Source organism: Nipponia nippon, unplaced genomic scaffold, assembly GCF_047370975.1.
Source record: "Nipponia nippon isolate SJK-2023a ecotype South Korea unplaced genomic scaffold, ASM4737097v1 scaffold_11, whole genome shotgun sequence".
NCBI classification, from domain to species: domain Eukaryota; kingdom Metazoa; phylum Chordata; class Aves; order Pelecaniformes; family Threskiornithidae; genus Nipponia; species Nipponia nippon.
This window is the reverse complement of record NW_028262302.1, coordinates 6,965,842-6,987,659: the sequence shown is the minus strand read 5'-3', so window position 1 is coordinate 6,987,659 and position 21,818 is coordinate 6,965,842. Positions and strand designations below refer to the sequence as shown.

At 49.9% G+C, this 21,818-nt stretch overlaps 1 protein-coding gene and 1 long non-coding RNA gene across 3 annotated transcripts; one reads left to right on the top strand and one right to left on the bottom strand.

Annotated features, from left to right (window-relative positions):
- Window positions 1-1,509: 1,509 nt before the first annotated feature.
- LOC148056813 (uncharacterized) lies at window positions 1,510-3,963 on the bottom strand. The gene is made up of 3 exons (XR_015702257.1): window positions 3,682-3,963; window positions 3,439-3,601; window positions 1,510-2,793 (listed from the first exon to the last, which is right to left on the bottom strand). It is a non-coding gene; the product is annotated as an uncharacterized LOC148056813 (long non-coding RNA).
- Window positions 3,964-4,196: 233 nt separating this feature from the next.
- Window positions 4,197-7,829, top strand: IRF2BPL (interferon regulatory factor 2 binding protein like). 2 transcript variants are annotated; one of them, XM_087747387.1, is made up of 2 exons: window positions 4,197-4,763; window positions 4,877-7,829. In XM_087747387.1, exon 2 carries the CDS (start codon window positions 4,925-4,927, stop codon window positions 7,088-7,090), a length of 2,166 nt encoding a protein of 721 aa, XP_087603513.1. In that variant the 5' UTR covers window positions 4,197-4,763; window positions 4,877-4,924; the 3' UTR covers window positions 7,091-7,829. The 2 variants fall into 2 exon arrangements, with proteins under 2 accessions (XP_087603513.1, XP_087603512.1); XM_087747386.1 differs by having other exon boundaries at window positions 4,197-7,829.
- Window positions 7,830-21,818: the final 13,989 nt, after the last annotated feature.

The following is a 21,818-nucleotide window of genomic DNA, read 5'->3' as shown; positions in this document are numbered from 1 at the left end:
AGTGCTCTGTTCACTGCTAATCTCTGCATTGTTTTGAAGCCAGTAATTTGATTGTGACGGATTTTATTTTATTTGCTGTACCGAGGTAAATCCATGTAAATCACACTCTCGGGAGTGCGCTTCCCTTCTGGTTCTTGTATTTTCTTCCAGCTGTAGCTGCTGTTTTGACCACTGAGGAAAAAGCCATTTCTGTAGGTGAGCGCCTGCAGAAGAACCAGCTGCTGTGACGGCTGCACTGATCCGTGCCAAAACTTGGTAAAGCGAGCAGGAAAGAGTTAAGCGTATTCCCAGGCTGTGAGCATTTGGACCCAGACCAGCCCGTTCATTCCCAAGCTGCCGAGATCATGGGCTCCTAATTATTACTGCTTGCAAACTTTGGGGCTGTCCTATATTCCGCATAATTAACACTGGACTGCTGATCGATCATCAACAGTACTCCTCTCGCATCCCGATCCACAGTAACCCCCGTATTTTGGGAGCTCCTGCACGGGAACGGCACGGAGCAGAGCCTGGCAGACCTGGGGCGCAGACAGGGTTTTGTCGCTTCTTCCTTGGCGACGCGTGGCACCCTCCGCTCCCCACACCTGCGGGTGGCACCGGGAAAGGTGCTGGCCGGCTCCCGCACGCCGTGTTCCGTACGATCGTTTGGATTCCTTCGCTTAAATCAAAGCGTCACCTGCTGTTTTAATGTTACACGGATGTGTATGTGCGTGTGTGTGCGTGCGTGCTTCCAAATAAAAAGGGGAAGAGGAATAAAGGGAAAGGGATTTTCGGATGGGAGTATTTATCCTAGCACTGAAAGGAAGGAGTCAGTAGATTTCACTTCTGATGGTGAAAATGATATTCCTTGTCCCTTGGGACTACTGGCAGGTCGTGAACTTTGGGCAATCTCCGCAGAATCCCTAATGCTGCATCCAAAGTGCTGACTCGCGTTCCTGCGCAAAAAGCAGTGGCAGGGTAGCAATTGTTGGCGGCCGCGGCTCCGTCCCTCCCTGCGCTCCCCTCCCTCTTATTAAACAAGCTCCTGTCTGGGGGGCTTCTTACGCTGCTTTTTGTTTGCTCGCTTCTTTCTTTCAGTTAGCCGGATCAGGCACCTGAATGGCTTCATTGTTTGGGCTTCCTCTTTTCCTCCTCCAAACGTAATTTTAATTCCTGGATTATTTCAGAGCTAAATAAACACCAGACGTGTTTAGTGTAAATCCAGCAAGACCGATCTGGATCGCTCCTGCCCCGCCACTCGCATGGCAAAGGAGGGGAGAGGCGGCAGAAGGTGAGCGCCGGAAAGCACGCTGCGACCCTCGCAGGGACAGGGCTGCCAGAGATTGGAGCTTTGTTACACTGCCACCGTTCAATCTATTTTCCCTTACCAGATTAGATTGATACTGACAACTCGTTCCCTGTGAAGGTGCCACGGCGTGGCATTTATTTGCATTTACATTGCAGTTCTCTTCATCAATCAGCTCTGCAGAGATCACCGCAGCTGCTGGCCATATTGTTGCTATGCTGCCACTTCATCCTTAAGTGCCGCTTGCGTAATGGTACAGTACGTGCCCATGGCCAAAGTTTAAATCAAAGTTTAATCATTACGGAAAAACAAACATATTTCCGCGACTGTGTATCTTGCAAGTAAAAGTAAAGGCAGTTTGGTCGGGTCACAGATGCTAATCTCTGCTCTTTTTCTATTCACAAACTATAAAGGGAGTTGACAGCACCTGTAAATGGTTTTCTGAGGCTAGATTGTATCTAAGGTGATTATTATTTACACCCACTATAAAGACTGCTCTTGTGAGCCAAGAAGTCTGTTCCTGTGAGGTGAGTGTTACCAAAAAAGGGCTTTCTTGCAGGAAGATTCAGTGGAGCGAGGAGCCAGGGTGAGGGGCGGTTCAAGCACACAGAGTGCCTTGTCATGTGTTGGGTTCGTATAACCCGGGGACTGAAAGACAGTCGGGATATGCTGCAGTTCTGCATTCCCAGACAGTCGGGATGAGGGGAAAGCCTCGGCTCTCTCAACCTGAGTTTTTTAAGCAGGGGCTGACCTTTTCCCACAGCCCAGTTCTGCTTCTCATATGAAGATCAACGCGGGGCACTAAAAGGCTCGGAAAGGAGTTGACCTTCCGCTATGAATCAGAGCGAACACATGCTTGTTTAGTCAGGTAAAGTCATATTAATGTAGAAATCCTGCAGCCATCGCTAAATCACTGTGGCTGGAAGCAAAGATTTGTACATTGACCAGCTTTCATCTGCCTTACTGGAAGCTTGCTTCTGCCAAGCCTCTATAATGTCCACAGTTTAGGTGTGAAATTTCTAAGTGTGAAAGCCACTCTCCTTTAGCGCATCTTCCTCAGCCCATTTGCATATAGGAGACTCACATAATTCAAGACTTTTCTATCTCTACTCGCTGCTTCTGCAAGCTTCCCCTGGAAAGGAGTCACTTTGTCAGAATTGATTTTCTTACTGTATTTTATCTGCTCCTACCATTTCTGTAACTTCAGCGTATGCATTTCATTAAGCCTTCCCTGTAAAATAATTCCGCTCACATACATATCAAATTCGTTTGCCAGCTTTATAGATTATAACCAGACACATATAAAACGTCTTAGACAACTAAAAATGGAAATGAGACGCATTGGCGACATGAAACGAATTATTTAAAGCGACAACTTTTTGTCGTGTGAGTTTTGAAACGTTATTAACCGACGACAAGGCATCTTTCCTGCTGGGTGCTGCATCGCTGCTGGGCGTGCGCCTGTGTGTCAGGGAGCCGTGGCACCACGCCACGGAAAGCCCGAGTCCCTTTAAAGCAGAGAGGGAAACCTGTCACGGACGGGTTTTTCGGCGTTTCTAGCAACAAAGGAGTCAGGTACTGAAAGAAAGAAACCCATCCAACGCAGCCCAGCTGGGAGAGGCTCCGCAGCCGCCGCGCCTGCGAGCGTTCCCCCGTCAGCCCGGCCGGGCGCCGGGGACGCCGTGCCGGTTGCCGCCCGCGGCGCAGCCCGCCGGGTGCTGCCGAACCGCGTCCCCGCAGTCAGAGTTTATTACCCTCCGGACGTGGACGGCGATGCCGGCGTTTGCAAAGCCAGCCAGGCGCTGCAGCGAGAGCAGCAGCGGGCTGCGGAGAGCCCCTCCGGCGGGGCACCGGCGGGGCCCCGGGGGCGGGCGGGGAGCGGGCAGCTTTGGGATCGCGGGCGGGAGAAGGCAGGCTTCGGGGGTTTTTTATTTTGTTTTCCTCCCAGTGAAATGAATTCTCGGCTTATTTGCGTGAGCCGAAGTTGTTTTGAGTAACTTGCCTGTTAGCAGTGTTATGCAAATGTTAGCAAGCTATTTAAAGGGAGAAACAGAAAAAAAAAAAAAAAAAAAAAAAAGCCGTGTGTTCTCACAGCGCCGGGGAAATCCTATGTCCCTTTGCATTAGCGAGATGAGATCACAGCGATTACTCACCTGCCCGGCCTCTCCTACACCCTTGAGCAACGCACAGCACTATCTTTCCCAGCCCAACCTTAAACACTCGGCAAACATGGCTGATTTAAACAAATCAAAAGTGGAAGAGCTTCTGATGCAGTCACGGGCTTACAGAAACTGTGTCATTCTGTCACCGGGATCACTGCAAGAGAAACACGAAATCGGATATTAAGGCGGGATCCCCCCGTTTGCCTCAGCAGCCGGAGCGCACGGGAATCCCACCGCCAGCCTCGGTGGCAGGACGCCGCGCAGCCGTCACGGAGGCAAAGCGGGGCGACCGCGGGTTTACACGATCCCGAAAGCGAGACACTTGAACGCGGAGAGCCCAGCCAGGGCAGAGCCCAGCCAGGGCAGAGCCCAGCCAGGGCAGAGCGCGCGCCGCCCGCCCCCCCGCGCACAACGGTGCTGCGCTTCCTGGCCGCGTTGGGGGGGGGGGGGGGGGGGAAGGAGGGGGAGGAGGAGGAGGAGGGCGAGGGCGCGGCCTGGCGCCCGGGTTTCCACAGGCCGCCGGCAGCGCGGGCTGCCCGCGCACCCCGCCGTGCCCCGCCGCGCTCCAGCTGCCGGCCGCGCCGGGGAGGGCGCGGGCAGGGCGCCGGGCATGCGCGCCCCGCGCAACAAGTGGGCTCCGTGCCGGCGGCCGGGGGGAGGGGAGCGAGGGGCGGGCGCTCGGCGGTGACGCGGGGCCCCGCCCGGCCGCGGCCGCGCCGAGGCGAGCCGGGAGCGCGGCGCGGAGGAGGGGCGGGGCGGCGCGGCGCGGCGCGGCGCGGGGGGAGCGCGGCGCGGCGCGGCGGAGGGGGCGCGCAGGCACAGGCGGCGGCGCGCAGCACCCCGCGCTCGGACTGCGAGCGGCGGCGAGGATGTGAGTGAGGAGCAGGCGGCGCCGCTCGCCACGCTGCTGCCGCCGGGCCGCTCCCGCTCCGCCGGCGCTCGGGGAAGCCGCCGCCGCAGGCGGGACCGGACAGCTCCGTGCGGGCGCCCCGCTTTGGCTCGCGGCGGCGGATCGGCACGTCGCGAAGCGCGAGCTCGCGAGGCAAGCCGCGGCGGGTGGAAGGTGACCCCCCCATCTTCCTCCGTGCACCTCCGCCTCCTCCCGGAGGAGGAGCAGCAGCAGCGGAGAGCCAGAGAGCGCAGGGAAGCAGAAGCGGCTAGAAGGCGACCCCCGCCCAGCCCCCCGCAGGAGCAGTAGAAGCGGTTCCCACCCCACCGGCGAGGCAGCGGCAGGACCAGGTAGAAGCAGCCCTCTCCGGCAGCAGGAGCGAGCTAAAAGCAGGCGGTCCCCCTGCTGAAAGGGGCGGCAGGACCAGGTACGGAGAGCCCCCCCCGCCCCCTGCAGCCCGGGGGGGAAGACTGAGCCAGCCCCTACCCCGGCGGCAGCGGCAGCAGCTCCCCGGCCAGCAGCACCATGTCCGCCGCGCAGGTGTCGTCGTCCCGGAGACAGTCATGCTACCTGTGCGACCTGCCCCGCATGCCCTGGGCCATGATCTGGGACTTCACGGAGCCCGTCTGCCGGGGCTGCGTCAACTACGAGGGCGCCGACCGCATCGAGTTCGTCATCGAGACGGCCCGGCAGCTGAAGCGGGCGCACGGCTGCTTCCAGGACGGCCGCTCCCCGGGCCCCCCGCCGCCGGTCGGCGTCAAGGCAGTGCCGCTCTCCGCCAAAGAAGCGGCGGCGGCGGCGGCGGCGGCCCAGCAGCAGCTCAACCATGTGGACGCCTCCTCCAAGGCAGCCTCGGCCGGGCTGACCCAGTCCAGCCTGGACCGCTACGGGCTGAGCGCCGCCGCGGCGGAGCAGCGCAGCCGCTTCGAGTACCCGCCGCCGCCGGGCAGCCTGGGCAGCAGCCACGGCGCCCGCCTGCCCAACGGGCTGGGGGGCCCCAACGGCTTCCCCAAGCCGCCTGAGGACGGGCCGCCGGAGCTGAACCGGCAGAGCCCCAACTCCTCCTCCTCCTCTTCCTCCTCCCGCCGCGGGGCGCACGGGGGGCTGGTGTCCGGCCTGCCCCCGGGGGCCGCCGGCGCCCAGATGAACGTGCCCCCCAACCTGCTGCCGCAGACCTTGCTCAACGGGCCCGCCGCCTCCGGCGTGGCGCTGCCCCCGCCGCACGGGGGCCTGAGCGGCCGCGGCGGCGGGGGTCCCCCGGCTCCCTCCGCCTCCTCCCAAGGGGGCACCTGCGGCGGCGGCGGCGGCGCCGGGGGAGGCGGCGGCTCGTCCTCCGAGGCCTGCGGCAAGCGGCCGGGCTCGGTGTCCAGCAGCGACCAAGAGCGGGAGCTGAAGGAGAAGCAGCGCAACGCGGAGGCGCTGGCCGAGCTCAGCGAGAGCTTGCGGAACCGGGCCGAGGAGTGGGCCAGCAAGCCCAAGATCGTGCGGGACACGCTGCTCACCCTGGCTGGCTGTACCCCCTACGAGGTGCGCTTCAAGAAGGATCACGCCCTGCTGGGCCGCGTCTTCGCCTTCGACGCCGTCTCCAAGCCGGGCATGGACTATGAGCTGAAGCTCTTCATCGAGTACCCCAGCGGCTCCGGCACCGTCTTCTCCAGCGCCTCCGGCGTGGCCAAGCAGATGTACCAGGACTGCATGAAGGACTTCGGCCGCGGCCTCTCCTCGGGCTTCAAGTACCTGGAGTACGAGAAGAAGCACGGCTCCGGCGACTGGCGGCTCCTGGGGGACCTGCTGCCCGAGTCCGTGCGCTTCTTCAAGGAGCTGGTGGGCGCCGACATGCTGCCGCAGCCCTACCTGGACGCCAGCTGCCCCATGCTGCCCACGGCGCTGGTGAGTCTCCCGCGGCCGGGGGCCGGGGCCGGCGGGGCGCAGGGGACGGCCGCCGCCTCTAGGGGACCCGGCGGCGGCGGCGGCGGCGGCGGCGGGGCGATGCGCAAGAGGAAAGCCTCTCCCGAGCCCTCGGACTCGGCCGAGGGCGCTCTGAAGCTCAGCGACGAGCAGCAGCGGCAGCAGTGGATGGCCAGCCAGAGCGAAGCGCTCAAGCTCACCATGTCGGCCGGGGGCTTCGGGGCGGTGCACGGCGGGGGCCCCCCGCCGCCGCCGCCGCCGCCCCTCGGGCCTCACTCCAACCGGACCACGCCGCCCGAGTCCGCCCCCCAGAACGGACAGTCCCCCATGGCCGCGCTCATGTCGGTGGCCGACACGCTGGGCAATGCCCACTCGCCCAAGGACGGCAGCTCGGTGCACTCCACCACGTCCACCCGCAGGAACAGCAGCAGCCCCGTGTCGCCCGCCTCGGTGCCGGGCCAGCGCCGCCTGGCCTCCCGCAACGGGGACATGAACCTGCAAGTGGCCCCTCCTCCCCCCAGCGCCCACCCCGCCATGGACCAAGTGCACCCCCAAAACATTCCGGACTCCCCCATGGCCAACAGCGGGCCCCTGTGCTGCACCATTTGCCACGAACGCTTGGAGGACACCCACTTTGTTCAGTGCCCCTCTGTGCCCAGCCACAAGTTCTGCTTCCCTTGTTCCAGAGAAAGCATCAAGGCCCAAGGGGCGACTGGCGAAGTCTACTGCCCCAGCGGAGAGAAATGCCCCCTAGTCGGTTCCAATGTGCCTTGGGCATTTATGCAGGGCGAGATCGCGACCATTTTAGCTGGGGACGTTAAAGTGAAAAAGGAGAGAGACCCTTGAGTAGGAAATCCAATCCCTTCAGACTCCTGAAGATGTAGAATTGTGAATATAACAAACTGCAAAAGTTAGTCTTATGTATAGACATTATTTTCGTCGTATGTTTCTATATTTTGAAACAAAGGTATGTACTCTTCTTCATTTGAAGGATAGAGCTGGTTTTTGTTAAACAGAATATAATATTGTTTGGTTACTACATAATACCTGTTCTCATTTCTTTGGCAGTGTGTTGGCTAGGTACAAAGTTAATAGCCCTTAGCGATTACCTGCTGCTGGTGTGTATTTTTGTAAATGTATGCACTTCTCTGAAAGAAGAAGAAAAACACGAAAAAAAGACAAAAAAAATTTTTTTTGCCAAGGCCAGTGTTGATGCCTAAAAGATTGCTACAAAAATGGTGACAGCTTATGTTTTACAAGCCCTGAGTGTTAGTCCTTCACTTTATTTTTTTCGTTTTTGTTTTTTGTTTGCAAAACGGTGGGGTGGCTCTGGGGGGAGGGTGTTTTTTGTTGCAAGTTTGTAAGGAAAATGTTTCAGTTTGTTTCTATTGATCTGAACGTTTTTAATCTTCATGTGTTTTTTGTTTTTGCTTTTATTGATGCACGGATGCTTTTGAACAGTAGAGCAAAATGCTGTACATGAAAAACATGCTCTGTTTGTCCTTTATACATTTCTGTAGTTAACAGAACACTGTAATGTGCCTTGGAGCTTAGTAAATTGTAATAAATTCAATTGATATTAATACTTCTCGAGTAGCAAGTTTTGTTTTTCTCAGAGCTTAGGCAGCACGCGCAAGCCATGTTGCCTTTTTTAAAAGTCTCCATTATACCAAGAGCCTGCAGTTGGTTGTGGTGATTGTGGCGCTTGTACGCACATTTTCACATATATGTAATAAGATGATGATGTTGATGGTGTTATCGAACTTACCTAAATCTTGGCACTGTGCCTATTTACATTTCACCTTTAATGTTGCAGTAACAGTTGCTGACTAAGCATTTTCTATTTACTGTTTCTGCATCTCATTTCCTCCTCCCTTCTCCCCTCCCGCCCCCCCCAGCTCTCCAGCTGCAAACAGTGTTTGCAATACAGGATGCTTCCATTGCCTGTGCAATTTAATAAGGCTTGAGATTTGAAACGAAGCCCTCTTTCACAAAAAAACCCAGCATCACGTGGTTAATAATTTTCGTTGATTTTAAGAGCAGTCGTTCAAAGCTCAACATTAGCCATAGACTCTTGGTAAGGCAGGACTGTAGTAGAGCACAGCACAAAAAAGGGTAGTGGGAAATAACAGCCTTTACAGTTGGTGTTGCAGCTGGTGGGTAGCTACTCCATTTAGGCAATGACTTTTCATAACTGAGTTTGAACGGTTCAGGGGCTGTGTTGTGTTTTCAGGTGAGGAAGCGTCCTTAAAGCGCTGAAGTGAAATGCTTTCCTTTTGGCAACGATCATATGTGATTCTTTGTATAATTAACTATATTATGTGACATTGACATTTTCTGGAGATTGGGGAGCAGTGCAAGACCTGTTAGGTGATCAACAGGCAAAGTAAATACACAGGCCTCACACCAGCTTGAAAATGCAAACAAACCTAACGTGAACTTTGTCCTTTCCAGTGAGGAAAATGGAGGAAAGATCGAAAACCCAAAACAAAAACAGCAGCACTGCAGAAATCCTTTGCAGTTTGACCAGCAGAACACAGAGCTGTTCCAAATGCAACAGTGTCAGAGGTTATGAGCTCTGAGTTCTATTGAATATTAAGGATCCCCACTCCCCAAAACCCCATAATTGTATAAAGAGGTACTTTTTAAAAGTCTGGATGGCATTTGGTATCTGCTTGCTCTTAAGACATTTTTCATTTGTATTCCTGGTGGAAAGGATGGTAGAAGCCTGGAGACTCTATGCTTAGTGTGCCTACGGATCCTTGCTCTCTTGCATAGGTATATACTCCAGCGATTTGGCGGGGGGGGGTATGTTTTGAGATTTAGTCTTTGGCATGACTATATCTGTGATTTCAGACAATGACTTTGTGTGTGTGTGTGTGTGTATATATATATGTTCTGCCAAGTGATATATTGGTGCTTAAAAATCTCAGAACATACTGTTCTTATGTAATGAATTGGAGGGAATAATGCAGAAAAATAATGCTTTGAGTTAATTATTAGATCCAACCTATATGTTTTGAGTTAATTATGGGATACAACCTATACATTTTTTAGTGTATAGATTTGTACTGATCCTATTTTCAATTATTTCTAAGCATGCAGTTTATTTCTAAATCACAAGATAAGGGGACTAACATTGTGAGCTCATGACTGGCAGAGAAAAAAATTGTACACATGGATGAAATTCGAGTTTAAACCTAACGAGGAGAGAAGTAATATTCATGTGTGAATTGCAACTGCCATCAAAAGAGAAAAACTACTGGCTATTCAGCATTTAATTATGTCACAGAAGCGTGAATATCCTGATTTATATAAACAGAACCACTCCTGTAATCTTGAAATCAGTCATCAGTAGTTGGAGTTAGAAAGAGCCCCGTTTGGTGGATTTCTTTAATTGCAGAGCATTCTTGAAAAGCTCTTACCAGTCAGAATTTTGGAAACATAAGCCCACTTACGAGACTCATCAGTTTGATTTTTAGCAGGCAAAGGAAAGGTAAGGGGCAGTAGACATAGGTGGAAAATAAGCTTGAAGTGAATTGTAATACTGCAGTTAATTAAAGTTAACCGTAGCTACGGGGCATTTATTGTATGGAGGTTTTTTGTAACCATGTGACCTTTTCTTTTACTCTGGCTCATTAAGCAGCCAGTCTGGGCATATTAGCCAGCGTTTCTTTGAACCCACTCCATAGGTTTTTCTCTTTCTGAAGATGTCCACAGCTGACAAACAAGCTGTAACCTTTTTTTGAGGAGGAGGAAAAGGGAGCTGCTGAGCGAGTCTCATGTACAGAGATTCAGCTGATTTCTGTATTTTACAGTAATGTTCCCCTCCCCCATATTTGCCAGTTATTTAAGGTAAAGACCAATGTTTGCTTGAATAAATCGTGTAAGTGAATTTATTTGTCCAGGTGGTCATTTGTTGTGCTCTCATTCCTTCTTGTAATGGGGAAGTATTTAAATGGTTTGTTTTCCCAAGGAGGGCTGGTTGTTTTTTTTTTTTCCCCAGTTAGATTATTCTCGACATTCCTTTTAATAGCCTTGTAGCCTATTTTCTAAGAAATGGGTTAGAACATGTGTGTCACTGGATGTTTGTTTTTTAAGCATTGGCAGCTCTGTGTGAGTTGGAGATGGAAGTGTTTATGCAGTGAAGAGATGCTATGTCCGTTTGGGGGAAATACTACACAGTTCCATCAGGAGCTCGAGTTCACCAATGCTAACTGGTGTCATGTAGTACAAACCTTGTTATCTTTTTTATTTGCTCAGCAATGTTGTGCATGTGAGCATGCTCTTCTTCCCCCTCCCCTTTAACATTTGAGCTCCAAACTAGTCAGGACTAACATTGTTTTGAAACTGCAATCTCTTCAAATAGGCTGGCTGCCAGCATAGCTTTGCAGAGCTGCAGCAGTCACTGGAAAAAGGGTTGTCTGCTTCTTCACACGTCTTGCGAGCTGAGTTTTTCTTCCCCTCAAAGGAAAAGGCTTTGTCTCCTCAGAGCTCTCAGGTTCCCAGCTTACTGTGCAGTAGTCGCTTTGCAGCTTCACTCTTCCCTAGGTCTTGCCATTTTCTTTTTTTGTGGTATGCAGCCATTCTCCATTCATAGTAGGATGGTTTGTGTTGTGCATTAGCAGCCTCTTTCTCTGCCAAAGTGACACATCCTGTAGATTTGCAGCAGAGTACTGAACTGTCACTGTAACGCTGACTCTTGTAAGGCTATTCTTGAAGCAGAACAGCTTCCCCCTTGGCGTTCAGCCATCAGAATCCATTACAGCATGCATTTTCTACCCAAAACATAGCTCCGTACCTACATAGTTGTCCTTACAACCATCCCCTGGAAGATGCAGAGGGCATAGTTGTACCCTCCTGTATAGGAATAGGCACTGCTGGGTTTATTTTCAAAGTGTCTGAAAACTGTGTACTGAGCTTTTGTTGTTTCAGCGCCTGCCTTGAAACCTGTAATGCAGACTGGGAAGGGGAATGCCTCTGCTGATGGGGTGATGTGAAAAGAACTGCAGACAAGGTCTTTTCCCTGGTGTATGTCTTAAAAGAAGGATTAGGTGTGTGTGCACTGAGCGAGGCTACTACTGGGTTCCTCTGAGCCAGCCCAACACCTCCCTCTCCACGTGTTCGCCACAGGGCAGCCCAGCCCTATGCTGCCGGCCCTGACTGGGAGGCACTGAGGGAACCCAGCTCTTCTCCCTGGGAACGGGCTCGCCTACCTCCGTGAGAAGAAACACGGGAGATTACGTGTCATTTCAAGTTTCTGACAGCAAACCCACTCTCTTTCAGCCATTCAGGGAACTGTAGAGTGAAAAGCAGAAGGGAGCAGTTAGACATGTGAATGGGAGGGGGAGGATGCTCGTCACCAGTCTGTCCGGCCAGTATGGTCTCTGACTGGTTGGACTGGCTGAGCTACTCGGGGCTAGGTAGGTTCAAGATTGCACAGTCTGACTACTGTGCTTGGCTCGACGAAATGAACCTTGCTGGTATCAGCGTGCGTTGCTGACAGTGGCTGCAGCTACCCTGACGTGTCCTTCTGTCTCCCCCCTGACTGACACACAGCCACACAGCCCTGCCTGCTCCTGGGCTGGGATTGCATTCCCCTCGCCGCTCTGTGGCTCCTTGCCTTCCCGATGCGCCCTTGTAAGGTTATTTGGAGGCGGTGGGAGCAGGGGTGGAGGTGAGGAAGGTCAAGCTTCTTAGGTTTCAGCTGATTTGGCATCCGCTCGCAGCCCTCCCCCCATAGCCCTGCGTGGCCATATGCACTCGCTGCTGCTTTTATGACCCTTTGCAAAGAAACCTCAAAGATGTGAGCTGCTGTCGAATAGCAACTTATTTTCAGGAAAACACCCCCTTCCCACACCGATCACCTTTAAGAGCGAGAAAACTGGTTTTTTTCCTGGTCCCCAAAGAGAGCTATAAAGGGGAGCCGCCACTTTCTCTCCAGCTGGCACTGCTCTCCCAGCAGCACCGGGCGTGCCAGGGTGGCTGGCTCCCCCAAGCCTGCTTCACTGGGGTCTTTTCCTCTATTTTTTGGCCAGCGTGAAGGCCCTTTCCTTTGTTCAGCGCTCTGTGAGTGGAGGCTGAGCCTGGCAGCCCCACCGCAGCACGGAGCGACTTGGCACGGCTGCGGCAGGGCAGCTCAGGCCGGGACTGGGAGGTGGTGAACTGAACCAAGCTGAACCGAACTGGGCTGAACCGAACCGGGCAGGGGGCACCGGGCCACCACGGCATGTAATTGCCGCTGGCCTGGGCCCGGCCTAGACAGCCATGTGATCCCCTGCCTGCCTGCCTGCCTGCCTCTGCGCAGGGGATGGGAATGGGGACGTGAAACATGTCTGTGCAGCTTCAAGGAGCTGAGCAGAATTCCCCACTGTCATCATCCTCCTCCCCTCCCTCCCTGCAGGCTGCCAGACGGGAGGGCTGATTACAGCTCCGCTATTGTTCAAGTAACCTACAAATGGATTTGCATGGAGGCAGGTTGGGAGGGGCAGAGGGGTGGGATTTATTAGCAGCAGCTAAATTCGTTGGGATTACTATTAGGCTGAGAGCTTCTCAATGGGAATGATCCCTGGGTGAGCGGTGGGGTGGAGGGGAGGGACTGGAAAGCTCCTTTTCTGCAAATAGGTGAAGGGGTGGCTGGTTCCAGCCGAGGAGGGGAGGCAAGCAGGGTGCAGCTGGCTGGGGACGGTGCTTCACCTCGGTTTAAACTGTAACCCTCTATTCCGAGCACGCAGCTCCTGGCAGCGCTGCTCATACCGAAGCCTTGACTCAGGGTTATCTGCATGCTGGGTAATAAGCAGCGTCACCAGAGGAATGTGCAGAGAAAGCAGCCATGCTGCTGCAAGCCTCTGCTCGCTCCTCAGGCAAACTACTGATTTAGCAGCCTGCTTCTGCCTCTGGGCTGCCAAAGACTGGCGAGGGGTGGAGGGCTTCTCCTGGGGAGGCAGCCCCACATCTGTTTTGAAGCCAAAACAATGTTTTGCCCTTCCATAAGTAAATGCTTTTTATGCAAAGCTGGCCAGGACTTTGCTAACCATAATTGAGCACTGCGCCCAGGAAAGGGTGAAGTTACTCCTCAAGTCACTATGTTAGTTTATCTGTTTTCCAGATGGGTAATCTCAAGTGCTTTAGCCAAGGTCACATGGCAAACGTCTATCAGAATGAGGGAGTCTGTGGCCTTTGGTTACTGCCCCAACTGCTAGTCTCCCTTCCTCTGGGATAAAAGCATGTTGTTACGACGACTGTGTACAGCTGAACTCAAAAGCACTTGTGCGACACAGGTGTTTGGGAACAACAACGTTCAATGCCAGGCCATTTGCCCGTAGCCTGCGTCCTTCACTCAGATAGCTCCAAGGCTGGAAGCTGTTGCTGTTCTTGCTGATGCAACATACCAAGGGCTGGGGTGAAGGAGAGTGCATACCTGTGTGCCAGAGGTAGGAGCTCCCCTTTGGCTATGATAGAAAGCACAGCACATCCAAATCAAAGACAGGAGGGGATTGCTTTGAATTGCTGTATTCCGGACCTATCTGAGGCAGACTTACTCTTCACTGCCCACATCACAGTAACGAGTGACAAGACTGTAGCGTAGCCCAGGTTTTCATTTGAACATGTCCAGGCTGGCACACGGTTGGGGTAAGGACAACGTGTTTTTGTAGGTTTGATTTGTGTCAGAGCTAGGGGCAGAACTAGGGAGGGAGAGGGAAGCCTGGATATCTGGTCTGCTACTGGAAAATATAGGCCACTGACTTGAAGATGTTGCAGGCTTATTTGATCTAGCTTGATATGCTAGACGTTTTCTCTTAGAACTCTCTTCCTCAGTGTCTGTAACTTATTTCTGTAAAATAAAAAGAGAAGGTGCAAAACATCTAGGATTAAAACAACTGAAAGAGCTCTCATCTTTCCGCAGCAGTAAATTTTGGAGTATTTTGTATTACTTGCTCGGTGTTGTTGATGTGCTTGACTCCCTGTTACATGTAAAGATAATTCCTCCCTGAAGAACTCAGACTGCATTGATAAGGAAGGCCAGTTGGCACATCTATTTTATCCCACCTCCTTCAGTGAAAGATTATGCCATGTATCTTATCAAAAGGATGCAGCCTTTCAGGAGCTGTACCTTGGTAAGTATACACACTCATTTTTGGCAAACATTTGCTGTGGTTTTGAGTGGTTCTCTCCCTCTGCCCCCACCCCCTGCACTCAACTCTTCTGTTCACCCAACTGTACTCATTTAGCTGTGCTCATTGCATCATTTCTGCTGGAGGGGAGGCAGCAAGAGGTGCAGCCATCAGGGATAGTATCAGTTGTGTGATCTGTGGACATCTAGTCAACGTTGTGCTAACAAGGACCTGCAGCCTAAGGTAGATTCATTAGTCAGCATAGTTGATAGGATGTCTAGTGGCTTGTGTGACAGTTAAATACCAGGAAACGGTGCAGAAATTCTCATGCTTTTGTGTACCTGTCTTTCCTTATGCTAGAAGAGATGACAGCGTTTCTTGAGAACTGCACTGCAACATGCTTAATACAAAAAGCAGCTCCTTTCAGCTTTTTGCATGATTAGTTGCAGCTCTCTGCCTAGATCTTCCTTGTTCTGATGGCTGGATTTTTACAGTAGTGTATTGTACATACTTTGCAAGTTACAGCTTGAAACTTCCTCCTCGCAGAAGGTTCTGTCATTTGAAGGAACCCCACCCTGCTCTCCCTTGAAGATGTGCAATCCCAGGCTGTGTTTGAGCATGCCTGGGGAGGCAGGTGCAGCCTGGCTGGATCCTCAACATTACCTACAAATAAACACTGTTTAAACAAATTGGACTAATAAGAACGTTCAAGATTCAAGTAATAATCAGGACAGGTTTTGCTCTGCAGTCTTCATTCTGCACTTTTCTCATCCCCTCTCCCTCTGAGTTATAATCAAGAATATATGACATGATCGTGTTGCTATGGAGATCAATTACAACATAACTCTATAGAACTGTATAGCAGTTGTTAATAGCACCTTTGTTGAAAACAACAACATCAGGTTAAAGTCACTTTAAAAACCCCCACATTTCCTTCCTGCTGTTGCAAATAAGGAGTTACATAAAATTAAAGATTTATTTTCTAATATTTTAAGGAAAAAAATCATTCCAGCACAGAGCCTGTAAATACAGTTGTATTCTTCCTCATTTGCCCAGCACTTGTATAGCCATCAGGTCTGTCCTCCAGCTCAGCAAAGATGGGAAATGCTTAAAGCCAGTACAAGTTCTTCAAACCTTAGAACCAAGGGACCAGACCAGAGCAAGGTCATTTCTCTGCTCAAAGCAGGCCCTTTGTGCTCGTCTCTTGGTCGAAGTCTGTGGGAACTGTAGTCTGTCACCTGCTCCACACAGTTTCCTCCTCAGATGAGCTCTTTGCAGAGCCACCTGATTCTTTCCCAGTGCTGTGAGAGTCACCGTACTACTTGCTGCAAGCATGTAAGCACACACACGATTACCCTCAGGGTCTTGTCCAAGCTAGTTCTATGGTTTGATGGGGACCTATCTCATTACCACACAGACTTCTCAATGATGTTCCATTTCAGGGTTGTCAAGTCTGCATGCTGATACATCAGCTTTCCTTGATGCTTAGAGATGTCTGGGCCTGGGTAGCTCTTTTTACTAAGCTTCTTAAGCCTTTTTGGCTGTTGTTCCCTAAGGAAGCCTGGCAATGTAGTCACCAGACTTCTCAAGACTTTTCATTGGGGCAACAGTGGAGTTCCCACACAATTTGAGACCATTTGGTCACAATTCAACGTTTTACCCCTCACTCGCTACTCAAGATTTTCTCCGGCTGCCTGATGCAGGAAGCTGCTGTGTTGAACAGAGACCTCCACCCATGGCTCAAATGGCACATGACATATATCTATATGTGCTCCAGTGAACAATCCCTTCATGTGCGCAAGTTTGCGTGCCAGCTGCACATTACTGGAGTTTCCCTGCTCTCAGGAGGACCTTCTGTAAGCTGATGTAGGACTAAAAATTCTTCTAAAGCTTTTTGGCAAGCTACAAGTCTTCCTTGCCTTTTCCAGCAGAATGCTGTAGTCTGTCACATGAATTCCTTCCCTCCACCTCTGTTTCCTCCATGATGTTACTCGCAGAGGAGTGCCCAGAGTAGCAATCAGTTTAAGCTCTAGCAGCAGAGCCTGCGGATGTCATTCCAAGGCTACTGTTCTCATCTCTGAATATACAGGTAGTGATGTTCCCTGGCTGTTTGATCGCTATAAATGAGCACATTCCCCATGAATGTAATGCAGCCTGGATGCAATGACAGTATTGCGTCTGGAGCCAGTCTCAGCCTGGCCAGAACAAGAGCCAAATAGCTCAACACTCTCTATGCTGCGTGGCCCCCTCTCACTGGGGAGGTGCTCTGTAGCTACTCAATGTGAAGCCTCCACACCAGCAGCACTAGGCATTCAGAGATGCAGATGGGCATTTGAGGGTAATGTTTTATCTCCATCAGCACAGAGCTAAGCTGGCCCAAACTACCTTCTGCCAGTCCAGCAGTACTCCCCGGACCCCATGGCAGCGTACATTGCAGCAATCTCTCCTGCTGAGGTGCAAGCTGCAGTTCCTGTTGCTTTTGTTGACTGCAGGAGGAGTGTCTGGTCTGCTGCTGGTTTTTCACCAGCCGATAAATGACATTTCTGTCTTTCCCCCTCACAACAGAGGAATCCATTGAGATATATCTACCTATTGGTTTTGCCATTATCTTTTATGTAGCTGCTCTAGTTTTCCCTTAGTGATATAGTCCTTTTGCTTGTCAATGTTCTTCATAGTGTACAAGCTTCTGGTTTACTTTCCCCAAGGATTATTCTGTTTCAGGGTCCCAAGTCCATTCAGTCAGCAGTTTGTCCCCCTTTGAACACATAGCTGGAGGGGCCTGTTTGCCGCAGCAAGGCAAACCACACAGACTCACCCATTTCATTTGCTCCCACTACTAAATCCTTTCTGTAATTCCTCCGGCTCCTTCCCTGCTGGGTCCGATAACCTTACATGGCTGGTTGCTCCAGGTCCATGGGTCCTTAGAGAGGCAGGTTACACTTAGCAATTTGTTTGCAAATACATCAAGGAAGCTTTGTGTATGTATATATAGGCATAGCATCTCCTACAAAATGGTTTTTTTCCTCTTTGGGAATTTGTAAGGTTAAACTAGATATGTGTGATGAACATGAACGATGAAAGGCCCTGAGTCCTTTCTAAGTATCACTGTTTATTTGGAAGTGTGATAGATGTTAGGATTAGAATGAAGTGCACCTTACTTGGGACAGAAGAGCTACTGTTGTTTTTTACCTCCATAGCTTGATATACATAATCACTTACAGATGCACTGACATTCTTGGCCTGCATGGCTTTCCAGTGCCTCTTACAAATTCTTGAGCTTACAAAGGCAGTGCTGACTTGCCACTGTATTTATTTCCTTATAGAAATGAAATAGCTGAGTGTGGGAAGGGATGGTTGCTGTCAGGAAAAATCAAGAAATGGAAACGTACCTCTTTTGGGACATGTGTCAAGGAGATCTGGAGACCCTTAGCCTGAAATAGAGGATGAAGTATGAACAAGTGCCAGAGGCAAAGGCAAGAAAAGAAAACTGGACAGGCTCTATCCTTCAGCAGGCAGGGATGAAAAAGAGAGGGAGACATGCAGAGTTTTCTGGTTTTAAATGCTTGGGAGATGCTCTGAAGCTGTTGTGATGGACAGACAAATAAGAGCCAAATGGTTGCATAGTTACGATCAGCAAAACTTTGCAGAGCAGCAAAGGCACTGGAAATAAATAAGATAGTTGACCAATAGGTCATGAGGTGAAGAGTCCCTCATTACCAATTTGTCCATGAATAAGAAACAGTGAGAAGTTCCTGAAATGAGAGACAACAAATAATCAACGGCAAGGTTGTCACAAGATGACGGCTCCTAAATGTTGATCTTGTCAGATATCTTGATGGTCTTTATTGTTAATTTTCTTGTATCGCCAAAGATGTGCAACATAGTTTTTAGAAGACAAAGACATGGTCTTTTCTGAAATGCTTACAATTTAAATGCTAAGGGAGAAGGAACAAGAGGGGATGTTGAAAAGTTTGAAAGTGCTGTTCGAGCATAAAAAAATCAAACCAGTAGAACCTGGCACACTGGTGAATAAGCCACATAGTAGCAGGTGAAATTTATGGCACATGCAGTTGCGCACACTGTGAGGAAACCATTTTCCTCAGCATTTTGCCTAGTTTTAAATTAAAGGTACCAGAATATTTGGGGGAAGACCTGATTGCCACTGGATAACTTGCTGGAAGCTCACCTCTGTGAAATGGGCATCTTTGATCAGAAAGCCAACTCCAGGATGCATGGAGTGAAATGTTGAGCGCTATGTAGAGATTTGTACCGCCATTGCAGGAACCAAAGATCCGCCCTTATCTGAAAGAGTATTGGTGACCCCGTCTTGATAATGAACCGGTTAAAGGGGTTTGGAAAGAAGCCCATGAGAACAGTTAGAGACATGCAAAAATGTCTCGACACCACAGCAGAAGTGTGGTTATTGTTTATTTATTCTACAGCTAAAGCCCCTTAGTATGCATAAGACTTTGTAGACAAATAGGACAGGTCTGTGCCTGAGGAGTTTGCCTTCCAAGCAAGACAGAGCACAGCAAAGGGAAGCAAACCAAAAGAAGTGTGTTGGTACGTGTGCAGAGCAGCGAGGCGGTGGGAGGCACAGAGAGCCACCGGAGAGGAGAGGTCAGAGTCAAGGGTGTCACCAGAGCCCTCCCAGGGTGTGCACTTACCTTCCAGCAAGGCAGGCCCCTCTGGCGTTGCTGTGCCGAGGGAAAGCTTCTTGTTTCATTATCTATGAGGTGTGAGCTGTCTGCTTACAACTGCAGTCCTGTAGGAAATATCCTCCAGACTGCACAGACTCTGTTTTCACTGGCTTCTTTTTCTACATATGCAGCTGCTTTTACAGCAGCTCCATATCTGTATGCACGGAAAAGCAGCTGGATTGCACAAACAGCAAAAAAAATTCAACGAATATCTGAATTCAAAAGCAAATTTTGGGGGCATCTGTGTTGCGATGCTTTAATATTCATGCCCTCAAGATTTATTTGTGGAAATGAATTTTAAATCGAATTCTAAATGTGAAAAAATTGCACATTTTATTGTAAAATTCTTGATAAGTTACCAAACATGGTACAAAATCGATATCATTTGATATATGTAATTAGCCAGCACATCAGTAGACCTAGAAATGTTCATCAAATAGACTAATCATTTTGAGTGATGAAAATCTTCAGTATTTCCTAATCCAGTTGCAGCTAATTTCAGAACAGAAGAAAATAATATTAATAGAATATGTTTTTATTGCACATTACTTGCTCGGTTCTAGCATTATGTATGCAAATCAGGTAATTTTGTACCTAATTGCCTGATTTGCATGCATAAATGTAGGTTGCACATGTGCAAATGATTTCATTCAAATTTAGTACATGCCTAATATGTAGAGTGGCTGAAAACTTGAATCTATGTATCTAAATCACTCAGAATTTTCACTTAAGGAAAAAGCAAAATTTGTCACCAGTTCTGCAGGTCAGATGAAGTAGGTGGGCTTCTTTGGATGATTTTGAAGGGGCAGTAACCCTGGAGCTGTGCATTTTTCTTGAGAAATGAGCAATTATGTGAATGCCCAGAGAGATAAGTAAATAAAAGAGATCCTGTTGCTTTCAATGCCATAAGAAAATCACAGAAAAATGTGACACTTACTTACCAAGTGGAAAAAGACAGAATCACTCAGAAGGAAATGTGGCTTTCGAAGTCTAAGATGGTTTAATAGACAATGAAACTTAAGATGAAAAGTGTAAAAATACAATACTAAAATCTAAGTGCATTAAAAATTCTTTCAGGTCATTTCGTGGCTATGAAAGGAATTGGACTGACAGTTCTTGTGAATGAAGTTATGTGACCTTAGGAGAAGGAGACCATGGGCAAGGGATAGAAAAGCTTTGTTTGTTCTGCCATGTCATGCGTTTCACCTCTGATCTGGAAGAGAAGGAAGATCTGGACCTGGAAGATCAGCAGAAAGAAAAAAATCAGGCTCAAGAGCCTGTTTCGTTATGGGTCTCTGTGAGGAGCTCCCAGTACTGGGATTGGATGCGTTGTCACCAGCAGTTTTCCTAACGATGTGGAAGGGCAGGAAGCGTCCCTGAGGAAGGGAACTAAAATTACCAGCAGCATTTTTTACTGTGGCATCAGCTGTAGTCTAATAAACAGTGGTAGGCTGTTTTCTCCCTATTACTCAGAACTCCTCTGCAAGCTTTATTTGCATACACATGGGTGACAAATACTACTAAAATAAGCATGTAGAAAAATTAGAAGCAATTTGGAGGCACATATGGACTCACAGTTCCAAATTCTCATTCACACTGGTATGAAGTGCAAGCAGGGTCAAAACAGGTATGGTATATGCTCCTTCCAAGGTTCCTTCACGCTGGCAAGAACTGTAAAGAGTTATGGGTGTAAATTAGGATTTGGCACAAAATACCTTTCTCTCCATCTAAGGGCAGGTTTGTCATAGCCCTGCTGACATGGGTATGATATCAGATGATTTCTGACCAGCACAGCTTTGCTAGTAAGAATTTCTAGTGTCGATGTGTTTATAATGGCGAACTTGTGCTTTTCTTGGAATGGGTTACTTTACTTGAGAAAGGGTGACAAGCTGGAGTAAATTTTACTTTCCATAGTAAGATACAGTGGCAGGCGGGGAGGAGAAGGAAAGGAAGGTTGCAAAGCACTTTTGCATGGTGTGACTGGAAGCCTGTGCTCTGCGTGGGGAGCCATGGGAGAGCTGGGGCCACAGCTCCTTTAGTCTCCTCACCTAGTGAGCCTGCTCCTGATACCGCAGAAGCATGGCCTGCCTGTATAAGCTCCGACTACATTTGTACTGCTTTCCCAGGTTACCTACCCCAGAGAAGTGCTCCCTAATGCAGACTTGACTTTGAGCTCCTTTTTTTTGCTCCCAGGCGTACAAAACCGTTATGATGTAAATGAGAATCAAACTCACCTTTTTCCTCCTGTTCTATCAGTGGGAGAGAGAGCACCGCTTGACTAACAGAGTATCTTGCCTCTTCGTTTGTGTGCTAACCTCATCAGAGCAGCACATGCAGAGCTCTGTACAAAATAAATAAACCCAAACCCTGGGCTGTATTCCCAGCTCACTCTCTGAGTGTTTAGCTAAAGCACAACTTCTGTTAGATTAGAGAGATGTTCTGTTATTTGACTAAATACTGTTATTTCTACTTATTTTCATTCCATCATAGAGTAAAAAGACACTTTCTATTTTCCAATTTTTCAGTAGGAGTGAAAAGCACTGCCTGATAGTCGTGGAGATTGAAGGTTTCTTGTTTTTCACAGAATGTATATAGCTTGGGTAATATTAACTTCCTCCTCTCGACAGCTTCCCGTTCCTCCCCAGTTTACTGTTCAGGATTGATTCCATTCTTGATCTCTTTTCTGAGCCTTTTTACTTTGGGTGTTTTCTGCAATTGAGGCAATTACTGCCTGTTGCAATGCAGGGTTTTGTGGTGGGC

Coding starts and splice junctions, on each gene's coding strand:
- IRF2BPL (XM_087747386.1), top strand. CDS start 4,862: ATGTCCGCCGCGCAGGTGTCGTCGTCCCGGAGACAGTCATGCTACCTG.